This window comes from Gorilla gorilla, chromosome 19 (genome assembly GCF_029281585.2).
Source record: "Gorilla gorilla gorilla isolate KB3781 chromosome 19, NHGRI_mGorGor1-v2.1_pri, whole genome shotgun sequence".
Classification (NCBI taxonomy): domain Eukaryota; kingdom Metazoa; phylum Chordata; class Mammalia; order Primates; family Hominidae; genus Gorilla; species Gorilla gorilla.
In genome coordinates this window covers 77,702,273-77,714,274 of record NC_073243.2, presented here as the reverse complement: position 1 = coordinate 77,714,274, position 12,002 = coordinate 77,702,273, and the positions used below count along the sequence as shown (strand labels likewise).

The following is a 12,002-nucleotide window of genomic DNA, read 5'->3' as shown; positions in this document are numbered from 1 at the left end:
TCCCACAGATTCTACATGATGGTGAGTTGTATAATTATTTCATTATATATTAAAATGTAATAACAGAAATAAAGTACACAATAAATGTAATGCACCTGAATCATCCTGAAACCATCCCCCACCCAAACCCTCACTGTGGAAAAATTGTCTTCCACAAAACCAGTCCCTGGTGCCAAAAAGCTTGGGGACTGCTCCTTTAGGAAACATTCAGTGTTGTACAAAGCAGAGGTTTGCCAGCTTTTGGACTTTTTACACAAGAGAGAAATAAATTCTCTCGTTTAAACCACTGCTATTTTGGATTTCCTATTACATGAGGCCAAACTGAATCTTAACAGATTTGAGCAGGATATGTCTCTCTCTCCATTTACTCATAGATTTTTTAAAAATGTCCTTTAGAAAGCTTTTATGCTTTTTCCCAAAAAGGTCTTGCGTAGCTTTTGTTGAACACATTCTTAGGTTCCTTATGCTTACCATGAATTGGTGTCACACAGTGCACAATCTGCATTTGGCTTTTTTTTCATTCAACACTGTTTTTGAGCCGGTCCCAGTTAATATATAGAGATGTAATTTATTTTTTCAACTGCTATTTAGCTTTCCTTTAGATGAATATATTTTATTCTGCTACAGATAGAAATGTAAATTGTTTCATAGCTTCCATTTTCGTAAGCACTGCTAAAATTTTCCTTAAAGATTAACCAGTAGATACTTGCATGAGAAAAAAAATGTGTTTTCCTTTCTCCACATGCTTGCCAACACATCATAGTATGAGATTTTTTATTTTTGGCCAACTTGATAGATTAAAAGAATGATTTATAATATTTCTAATTTTCATCCAATACATTTAAGTTTGAGCATCTTCCTGTGTTTCTTGGCCACCTAGGTTTTAACTTCTGTCCATTTGCTATTGCTTTCTTTACCCAAACTTTCTCTCTTGTATTTTTCTTACTGAATTATATAGTTCTTCATATATTCTGGATTTATTTATTGATTGATTGATTGATTTTTTTTTTTTGAGACAAGGTCTCCCTCTGTCACCCAGGCTGGAGTGCTGTGGCACAACCATGGCTCACCACAGCCTCGACCTCCTGGGCTCAAATGATTCTCCCACCTCAGCCTCCTGAGTAGCTGGGACTATAGGTGCGTGCCGCCACACCCGAGTAATTTCTGTATTTTTTGTAGAGGTGGAGTCTCGTCATGTGGCCCAGACCGGTCTTGAACTCCTGGGCTCAAGTGATCTGCCCACCTTGGTCTCCAAAGTGCTGGGATTACAGGTGTGAGCCACGGTACCCTGCCTATTCTGGATATCAACCCTTTGTTTATTAAATATATTGTAAATATCTTCTAATCACTTATTTTTGAATTTGCTTATAAATTTTGCCATATAATGAACACTTTATATGGTGTTTTTTTTTTTGTTTGTTTGTTTTGTTTTTTTTTAGATGGAGCCTTCTCTGACCCCAGGCTGGAGTGCAGTGGTGTGGTCCTGGCTCACTGCAACCTCCGCCTCCTGGGTTCAAGTGACTCTCCTGCCTCAGCCTCCTGAGTAGCTGGGATTACAGGCATGCGCCACAATGCCCAGCTAACATATTTTTAGTAGAGACGGGGTTTCACCATGTTGGCCAGGCTGGTCTCTAACTCCTGACCTCAGGTGATCCACCCACCTCGGGCTGCTTAGGAGGCTGAGACACCAGACTCACTTGAACCTGGGAGGCAGAGATTGCAGTGAGCAGAGATTGTGACACTGCACTCCAGCCTGGGTGACAGAGCTAGACCCTGTTAAAAAAAAAAAAAAATTCTTTACTATTCAAATGCTTGTTCTGTAATAACCTTACTCAAAGAAATCAGTCTTGCTATATTGTTTTCTAATGCTTGAGCTAAAAGACACAGGAAAACAAAATGAACAGAAAACCTGTACTCATGAAATTTGTAAATATGAAATACGAAATAAGGTGAATCCTGACCTCAAGTGATTCGCCTGCCTTAGCCTCCCAAAGTGCTGGGATTACAAGCATGGGCCACCATGCCCGGCCAGATAATGACATCTTTAGACTCACTAGTTTCCAAAGGTGGGATCTGCTGTATCATACTTAGAAATACTCGAATGGCTTTCCCCAAGAACAAAACCACAGGCTTGCACACGAGAGCATCTAAAGCGCTAGTCTGTGGGACTGACACTTTTCTTCTTCTCTATCCATTTCCATAGCAGTTTTCACAGATTTGTGGCCAGATGCGAGACACAAGGCTGAGAAGTTGTCCAGGACGTCATATTCTTGCTTTGCTGGAGGCAGATCTGAAGGATGTCATCTCTCCTGTGGCTTCTTCTAGTGTGGGGTCCCGAAGCCTGGCTTCCCCAGCCGATGTGCTGCTTTAGTCAGCGTCTGCCCTGGTCCTTCGGTTCGCAGGCTCACACGCTTTTTTGGGTTGTGTCCCTTTGGACTGCAGAGGCTACGTGTCCTGTGACCAACCACGGAGGCGGCCACTCCCGCTCCCCTCAGGAGTGTCTTAAAATACCTCCATTTTAGCTACCCTATTGAATGACAGGTTAGCTGGGTGCCGCGTTTTCAGGTGATGGACATTTTCCCTCAGTCCTCTGAAGGTGTTGCTGGCTTCAGGCATTGATGCCGCCACTCTGATTGTTGTATGCAGTGAGCAAACTAGAATTTTCTCTTGGCTTTCTAGATTTTCTTCTTTATATTCTGAAACTTTATTATATCAAGGTTTGAATTTTATTTTTTTTGGAGACAGGGTCCTACTCTTGTCATCCAGGCTGGAGTGCAATGGTGCAGTCCTGCTCACTGCAGCCTCCAAGTCCAGGGCTCAAGCGATCCTTCTGCCTCAGCCTCCTAAGTAGCTGGGATCACAGGTGTGCACCACTCTGCCTAACAAGGCTTGTTTTTTGTTTGTTTTTTTAAAATACATTCAGACTGTTTTTTGCCCCTTGATGAGTTTTTCAGTCTGCATAGTCCTGTCATTTTTTCACTTCTGGAAAATTCTTAGTCATGATTTCTGCAAATATTTCCTCTCATTCTATTTTTTCCTTCTGGAACTCTTTCATTACCTTTTTGTAGTCATCTCTTTATTTCCCTATACTGCATTTTTTAATGGTTTCTTCTGTTCTATTTTTACAAATTCTATCTTCACATGGATTTAGTCTATTTTTTACTTTTACTCATTAATTTAAAAATATATTTAACTCCATTTTCACTAATGAGGGTGTATGTGCATTTAGTTTTTACTTTTAAAGAGGCAGGGTCTTGCGCTGCTGTTCAGGCTGGTATTGAACTCCTGGGGCTCAAGCAGTCCAAGGAGCTGAGACTACAGGCATGCGCTACCACACCCAGCTTGCATTTTGTTTTTTTTACATATTTGCTTGCTCCTTCTGAATACCCTCTTCAGTCCTGTTTCATGGGTAACATTCCTGCCTCTGTCATAAATGGGGTGTCCTGTTTTTCGGGTCTGCTGGCAATGGATGTTGCCCTGTACCCTTCGTCTGAGAGCTTTCTGTTGTGAGGGCTCTTATAGTCGAGTTGCCACATGCTTGCCTGAGCCTACTTGTCCTCCTTCTGCTGCTCTGTCAACTTGAACAGTTAACTTGATGAGTCTGAGGTTTTCTCTTCACCCTGGTACCATAGGTTCACACATAACAGAGACCTAACTCCTGATTTATGCCTGTCTTCTGCTTGCTCCGGGCATTGGGAGCAGGCAGCCTATCCTGGCTGCCACTCGAGTAAAGCAGACCTGTTGTGACCACAGTTTACTGGCAAAAGAGCAGGTCCCAGGCCTCTGCATCACGAGATGCCTCGCTCCGGCTGCCCACAGGGGTGCTGAGCCCCTGCTCCTGGGTGGGCACTGAGTCTGCAGCGCCCCTGCTCCTGGGTGGGCCCCAGCCTGCAGTGCACATTTCTCTGTCATCCTCCGCTTCCTCTGGGCCCCAAGGATGCAGCGCTGCTTACCACAGAGGCTTCATTTCCACTTTTGATCCATAGAGGGTTTTTTTTTTTAAGTGTAACTATACATTTTTAAAAGTTTTTTTCCTATTAACACTATAGGTCAAGAGTGGAGAGAGGTTTTGGGATTACTATGCAATTGTAGAAATATCTCAAGGTCATTAACTAGATGGTCATTTAAAGAAACAACAATCCTTAGCTAAGAATTGACCTTGTTATTTGCTGACCTACTTATTCTGTTACATACTATAACTTTAAATGGGTTTCTGATCTATTTGCAAGTATAATTACATATCAATATTGTTCATACAATTATACTGTTAATATTATTAGTACAATTATGAGTTAATATAAGATTTTGAAAAACTGCCCAAGACCAAAAAATGAATTATGCAAGTTGATGAAGAGATGTATATTTACCAAGCATTTCAATAATATCTATCCCCCATCTTTTTTTTCCCACAAAGGCTATGCTTGGACTGTATTCCTTTCTTGCAGTCTAGCATTTACAAGTCTAGTATTTTAAGTCAATGAGATCTTGGCCAGTATTAAGTACTCCTGACTGGCAAGTCTAGTGGTGTTACTTAGTGTGGTGTGTTCACATCAGAGAGAGAGGGGCCCGGAGTAAGGAACTGCTGCAGTACAGGGGTCAGGGACAGACGCTCTGGGGCCAGACTGCCTGGGCTGGAGCCTGGTTCTGCCACTTACAGCTGTGTGACCCTACGTGCCTCAGTTTCTCCTTTTGTAAAATAGGGATAATGATGACACCCACCCGATAGAGTTGCCACATGGATGGCATGAGTTAATACATGTCCATACAGAATAAACCTTGTATGTCACAAAGCACTAAAAACAGTTTAGGTTTTTTGATTTCTAAATGGAAGGCATTTTTCTCATTGAGACATCCATGGAAAAATGACAGGTGAGAGAATGCTGACTGAGTTGTCTAGAACATTACCTTTGTACACTCTTTTAATGACCAAGGGCCCATCTCCCGTCACCGATGATTTTCCCCCATCCAGACTCAGTCCCAGCCCAGCCGAGGTCTTCAGCACTTCAACACACAGAGCATCGTGTACAGCCACACTTCTCCCTGCAGCGGCAGCATGCACCAAGATGAAAATGACAGGGTTGTTCATCATGCCACATGTCCAAGTCCCCCAGGATGCATCGCCTCCAGCCCCATGTACTTCTGGCACACTCAAGTCCCATCTACCCAGGGGCACTTACTTATAACAGCACTTGAGCCCAGTAGCACTGTTGGCCTCCCAATTCTGGGGCTGCCCTCCTGGCTGTGTTGCTGCTGTACTTTTGCATCCTTTGTTCTGTGTTTTCTGCAAGCATTGGCAAATGCTTTTATGCCCAAGCAGAAATCCCCAGAAAGCAAAGTGCTCTTGTTAAGCCCCCCACACCGGCTGTGCACTTCTTGGTGAGGACTGAAGTCACACTTGGGGACTCCAAATTTGATTTTCTGCCAACCCTGGCTGCTAATGGCAGCAGCAGATCATCCTCTGGTACCAAGACTTGGCAGCACCAAAATGCCCAGCCTCATGTGAGACTGTTAGAATGGACTCCAAAGCCCCCAGGAACCCAGAGAGCTTCCTGCCTCCCCGCTCCTGCCACTCCTGCTCCTGCAAAGGGAAACCCTGCCCCTGGCTATGGCTGTCTTCACAGACACACTCGCTGCCTCTACTGGCATCTTGCTCCACTGTGAGGAAATGCGTTTCCATGGTGATGCCGACTCTGTGTGCTGGTTTCGGGATAGTGGGCTGGTTTGAATCAGGATTGTAAACTTGCCTTGTACTTCCCTCCCTTGCCTGCCTATCAGCCAAGGACGTCAGAGTTGACTGCAAAGGCACACTTAGTTAATTGGGAGGCAGAGGAAGGACCACGGATGGATTAAACTGCCTGCTTCCTGTGTTCACTGTGTTCACTAGGGCTGAAGCCAAGCTAGCATTGTCTCCTTTGGACATAAAGGCCAGTCCATTGTCGTGGTTTAAAGAAGGCCACTCCACAGGGTCTGAAGGACATTTACTAACACTGGGGGGAGCATGATTTTTCAACAAGAAAATGGGTCTATTGCAGTGGCTCGAGTCTGGCTGCATACTGGAGTCACCTGGGAACGTGAAACAGTGTCTGGCCCCCACTGCGGCATTTCTGATTTAATTGAGCCGGGAATTTCCTGGGCATCAGGAATTTAAAAGCGTCCCAGCGTCTCTACTGTGCAGCTTACTGCACCAGGCCCCCAGCTGGACGCTGTCAGTGTATGGTAAGGAATATAACTGCATAGGACCAGGTAGACCTGGGTTAGGGAGACTGAAGAACAGGAAACTGAGCGAGGTTAAGCCCTCCAGGCGCTCAGCGTTTGATTGATTGCTCTGCAGGGTCTGCTTCAAGACCAGAGGCCCTGAAGTTGCTGCAGGAATACTGAGTGATTATAAATGACAGAAGGACCATCCAGATCTGAGCTCACGAGGCTTAAAAACTGGCAGCTGTGAGGATGAAGTGGTTTCCTTTGACAGTTTACAAGGATCCCACTGAAAGTCCACCAAGTGGTTGAGACAGTTCTGGGGCAAAGGCAAGCATGACAAGATCTGATGACCAAGGTGTTTCCCTGTATTGAGGAGGGCCTCAGCCCTCTGGAAGAGGGAAAGTGAAATGACACAGAAGGAAGACGGGACCATGGAGGCATCTGGACAAGAAGTGTTTCTCATTTGTTAAATGGAATCCGAGCCATTTTCACAAGGACTACAAACAGCTCAGGCCACAAGGAAGCCAAGTCGTAGAACGGAATCCAGCTACCTTTATCAGGGAGAGATGTGGAGAAGGAACAAAAGGCCCCTCCCAGAAGGCACTGCCTAACCCATACCCTCTGCTTTGCCCTCTCGAATAAAAAAAGACGTCACCCCTGAATGCCAAGATGCACGGCACTCCAGACATCTGCAGTACTTAACAGGGCATTAAACAGTTCGCACTGCAGAAACAGACGCTGCACGTGGTTCTGAGGCTCTGAATATGGACGGAACGTAGAAAATCTGTTTCTAAACCTCTTCCAGTGAGTTCTTGGTTGACTAAGGCTGCAATTTCTGTTTTCAGACACAAAATACTCTTGCCCCCTCATTTCCTTCTGCTCTTCTAAACCAGGAAAGAATACAACCTTGCTGTTTCCCAAGGATAAATCTTAGTTCTGGAATTTCTCCTTCAACACTGCTTGCCCCATCACGTAGTTTCCTGTTTTCCTTACCAGTCCTAACAAGAGGGTGTGAATATAAAAGAGATTCCTTCTTAGGACACTTAGGGAAACTGTTATGCTGTCATTTTAAATCTTCCACAGTATAGCTTGAACTACTGGGGGAATTTTTCTAATTTTCTAATTTTTTTCTAATTTATTTGTAACACTGCTTTTGTAAGAAGCATCCAAACACACTAGACTTCGCTACATTTAATTTTTCAGATCTAGAAGTTAGCTGTTATTTTCCTTCATGTTCAACCAGAATCTCCTCTTTCTGCAGTAGCTCACAGCCTGCTGGTTGTTGAAATGATCATCTTACCAATGCCAGGCTCCAGGGGGACGGTCTTTCTGGACAGCAAACCCTTCCCATTGGCTGTGGGAGGCTCCTGCCAGGCAGAGGGCCTGGGCTGATCCATCCCTTTCTTGATGACCACGAGGGCATCTTTGTGCAGCTGTGCCTGGTGCAGAACCTTCAGGACATTCCCGTGGGCTAAGCCAGCCAGTGAGGCGCCGTTGACTGACAGAAGGAAATCCCCTCGGTTCATAGTCCCTTCCTGAGAAGCCGCCCCCTGAGAAAACACCCTGTGGACCTGGGATGAGGAAAGGAAAAGGGAACAAAAACCAGATCCACTTACGATTTCCAGTAAAAGGGAGACAGTAACTAACTGCGTATCTGTAGTAAAGGAACCTTCCCATTTTTTTTTTTTATTTTTTGAGAGGGAGTCTCAGGTGGCTCTGTGGCGCAATGGATAGCGCATTGGACTTCTAGAGAGGGAGTCTCGCTGTGTCACCCAGGCTGGAGTACAGTGGTGCAATCTCAGCCTCCCGGGTTCAAGCGATTCTCCTGCCTCAGCCTCCTTGAGTAGCTGGGATTATAGGCACACACCACTATGCCAGGTTAATTTTTGTATTGTTAGGAGAGACGGACGGGGTTTCACCATGTTGGCCATGCTGGTCTCAAACTCCTGACCTCAGGTGATCCACCCGCCTCGACCTCCCAAAGTGCTGGGATTACAGGCGTGAGCCACCATACCGGGTCTTGTAGTAAAGGAACTTTCTAAGGTAGACACTTGCTTTATAAAAAAAAACATACATTCAGTGCGGGGGATGGATCACAAATGTCAATGCCAGTGTCTCCACACATTTTTTTTTTAACTCAACTTCTTTTTAGTGTCTGACATGGGCCTGGCATCCAGGAGGCAACGGGAATACGAAGATGAATGAGGCCTGGGCTCGTGCAGTGAAGGTGACCCTCTGGATGGTCCTGAAGGCTTTTGAATGATGTAAAATTTTGAGTGACTGTTTTTGAGAAAGGAGTAATTGTATAAACACAAGTTTGGCCAGTTGATTCTAATGTTTTCTACTGCTTAAAATATTTAGGTAAATTATAAGGCTATAGCGAATTGTGTTTATAGGAATTGGAAATGGCCTATACATGTCAGCTCTGTGTTAAAAATGCTTGTCTTTTGTCAACGAAAACCTTACGTACTACTTCTCCCACTTCTCCCTTTTTATGTTGGTAGCTGGGAATGAAATCCAGCAATCTCTGAACCCGCTGATTGGAATTTGTGCCCTGATCACATTCTGAGGCTGCTTAAGGGGGGATTTTCCTGAGAGCCTAATGACTCTGTCACTTACCGTGATTGATTTTGGCTCCACATCTGTCCCTCCTGCCACACTGAATCCCAGACCTGAGCCTTCTTTTCTATTCAAGACTATGAAGCAAACATCTTCTTTATTCTAGTGAAAACAAACAAAAATTATCCTTTGAGCTGGAGCTGCAAAAAATTAAGAAAGAAAAACATATCCCCTTGTGCCAGGAGTAAGGAAGCTCTGATGTCAATCCTCTTGGAAGGGCTTTTCACTGCAGACCCTAAAGGTTTTTTGGCTCTCAGCCAGGCATGGTGGCTCATGCCTGTAATCCCAACACTCTGGGAAGCCAAGGGGGGCAGATCTCTTGAGGCCAAGAGTTCGAGTCCAGCCTGGGCAATGTGGCAAAACCCTGTCTCTACAAAAATTAGCCAGGTGTGGTGGTGCACACTTGTAGTCCCAGCTACTCAAGAGGCTGAGGTGGGAGGATTACCTAAGCCCAGAAGGTCACGGCTGCAGTGAGCCATGATCACGCCACTGCACTTCAGCATGGTTGACAGAGTGAGTGAGACCTTGTCTCAAAAAAAAAAAAAAAAAATCATAGTACATAATTTGATCATGATGGGAATCCTTTATTCTATAATTCTTTAAGTCTACAATTTAGCAAAGCCAGTCCTGGCAACAGCAGAAAGATAAGTGTCAGTGGCAAGAGGCAGGATAAGAGCATATCAAGGCCATGTTTTCTACATCTCCCTCCCCATCATTGGATTTCAGGTGCAATTAATTAACTGATGCCACAAAATAGCATAGCTAGGCGCAGTGGCTCACGCCTGTAATCCCAGTGCTTTGGGAGGCCAAGGCGGGCGGATCACCGGAGGTCAGGAGTTCGAGACCAGCCTAGTCAACATGGCGAAACCCCGTCTCTACTGAAAAATACAAAAATTAGCCGGGCGTGGTGGCGGACACCTGTAATTCCAGCTACTTGGGAGGCTGAGGCAGGAGAATCACTTGAACCCAGCGGGCAGAGGTTGCAGTGAGTGGAGATCATGCCAGTGCACTCCAGCCTGGGTGATGGAGTGAGGCTCTGTCTCAAAAAACCCCCTAAGTTCACTCAAACCAAAACCTAGACTGTCTTGCAGAACTTTTGGGGGAGTTGGGAGGTTGACTTCATGGGCACCTTCAACCATATGTATGCTCACACACGGATCGATGGGGAGAAAGAGGTTGACTAAGCTTTCCAAACAAAAATGGTAATACGGGACCCAGTAAATGGTCTTTGTCCAGCTTCTAGGAGGTAATGTGGTGCTGAAAATAGGAACACTTCTCAGATATTTCAATGTCTTATGGGAGCAAAGAGACAATATTTGAAAATGAGGCCTTCTAGGCTGGGTGCGGTGGCTCACGCCTGTAATCCCAGCACTTTGGGAGGTGGCGGCAGGTGGTTCACATGGTCAGGAGATGGAGACCATCCTGGCTAACACGGTGAAACCCCGTCTCTACTAAAAATAAAAAAAAAAAAAAATAGCTGGGCGTGGTGGCGGGCACCTGTAGTCCCAGCTACTTGGGAGGCTGAGGCAGGAGAATGGCGTGAACCCAGGAGGTGGAGCTTGCAGTGAGCCGAGATCATGCCACTGCACTCCAGCCTGGGCAACAGAGCGAGACTCCATCTCAAAAAAAGAAAAAAAAAAAGGAGAGGGAAAAAAAAAAAAGAAAATGAGGCCCTCCTGCATTCCAGGACAAGTTAAATCACAAAAATTTCAATGTATTCACATTTTTTTCCAGTGGTGTTTAAGGACACAGATATGCTAGAAGCTGACTATTGGGCCAAATTTTGCCTCTGAGAGCCTCAGCACAGTCTCAGGGCGGCCAGATCAACCATCAAGAGCTCTCCAAGGTTTGGGTGTGTTGAAGTCAGGAGGCCAGGGTTTGTTTTCAGCATTGAAGCCTCGAATCTCTCACAGCACTGCCAAGGACACAGAAAATAGTTTTGTGCAGTTCTATTTTTAGTACCTGCAAGCCATACTCATTGGAAAAAGCAAGGTAGGAAGCTTCTAGACTGAGGATGGCAGAGTAAGGATAGCCCTGCTCAACGCTCCTCTCTGAAGACAGTGAGAAAATAAAGGGAAAAGAACGCCATGTTCTGATAAATAGGAATGATCTTCAAACCAAACCACAACCCTGCCTCGTGGTGAGCGTGAGTAGTAGGGGGTGAGGAAGGCCCTAGAATAAGCCACCCTCGGGCAGCACTGTGGCATGCTGGCCATACTTTGTTTGAGGTTCCCGAAGATGTACATCTTGCTTGTGGTTGGCTGGACAGTCTGGTCTTCTCCTCTGACATTTCATCTAACACTAAAATGTCTGGGGCAAAGGGGGCCTGGCAACGTGTGACCCCACCTGTGACCCCTTGACTGGTGGTCTCAGAATGAGACTTTCACACATGAAATCCTTCCTTATTGTAATAACAAGTGGGAGGAGGAAGAGAGATGAGGGGCTATTCCCTTTTACTGAAAGCGGAAGTGCTTAGCATCTCAAGACATTTTGTTTTTCTTTCAGAGACAGGGTCTTGCTCTGTCACCCAGGCTGGAGTGCGCTGGCACGATCATAGCTCACTGAGCCTCAAACTACTGGACCCAAGTGATTCTCCTGCTTCAGATTCCCATGTAGGTTGGCTAATTTTTTAAATTTAATCTTTTTTTTTTTTTTTTTTTTGAGAGATGAGGGGTCTCACTATGTTGATGAGGCTGGTCTCGAACTCCTGGCCCCAGATGATCCTCCTGTCAAGGCATGTCTTAACTGCACAGACCCAAATCGGCGGCTGAGAATCAGAAGGGAGTGGAACCTGAAGGGACTGGTCTCCTCTATTCCAACCTCTCTCCTCGCCTCCTGGCCAACTCCTTACTAGGTGCCAAGGCTGGCTGTTGGCTGAGAAACCACATAGCCCCTCTATATTTGAATTTCTGGAACAGCATTCTTAGATGACTTCAGTGACCCAGGTATACTACCACTAAAGAAACATTCATATTTATTTCTCTAAATAGAAAATATTCATTCATTAGGGTTCAAATCTCTACATATAGCCCCAAGAAATTGATCTTCAGATTAGTATCCTAGATGTGAACCTGTGGTTTCTTCTGTCAATGTTTATTGTCACAACTGATTTACTGAAAGATTTTATTTGTAATTCTTTGTACTCCAGGGTTCAGATGCTCTTCTACAGGTGACATTTGAACAAC

The 12,002-nt window shown here is 45.2% G+C and overlaps 1 protein-coding gene across 6 annotated transcripts in view; it reads right to left on the bottom strand.

Annotated features, from left to right (window-relative positions):
- The window catches only part of PDZD2 (PDZ domain containing 2), a 472,513-nt gene that overhangs the window by 4,718 nt on the left and 455,793 nt on the right, over window positions 1–12,002 (bottom strand). For all 6 annotated transcript variants that reach the window (XM_019013353.4, XM_055367600.2, XM_055367601.2 and 3 more), the window contains 3 exons: window positions 8,818–8,919; window positions 7,499–7,769; window positions 4,906–5,040 (listed from right to left, as the gene is read on the bottom strand). In XM_019013353.4, the coding sequence (XP_018868898.4) occupies window positions 4,906–5,040; window positions 7,499–7,769; window positions 8,818–8,919 (508 nt within the window). The remainder of the gene's footprint in view (window positions 1–4,905; window positions 5,041–7,498; window positions 7,770–8,817; window positions 8,920–12,002) is intronic.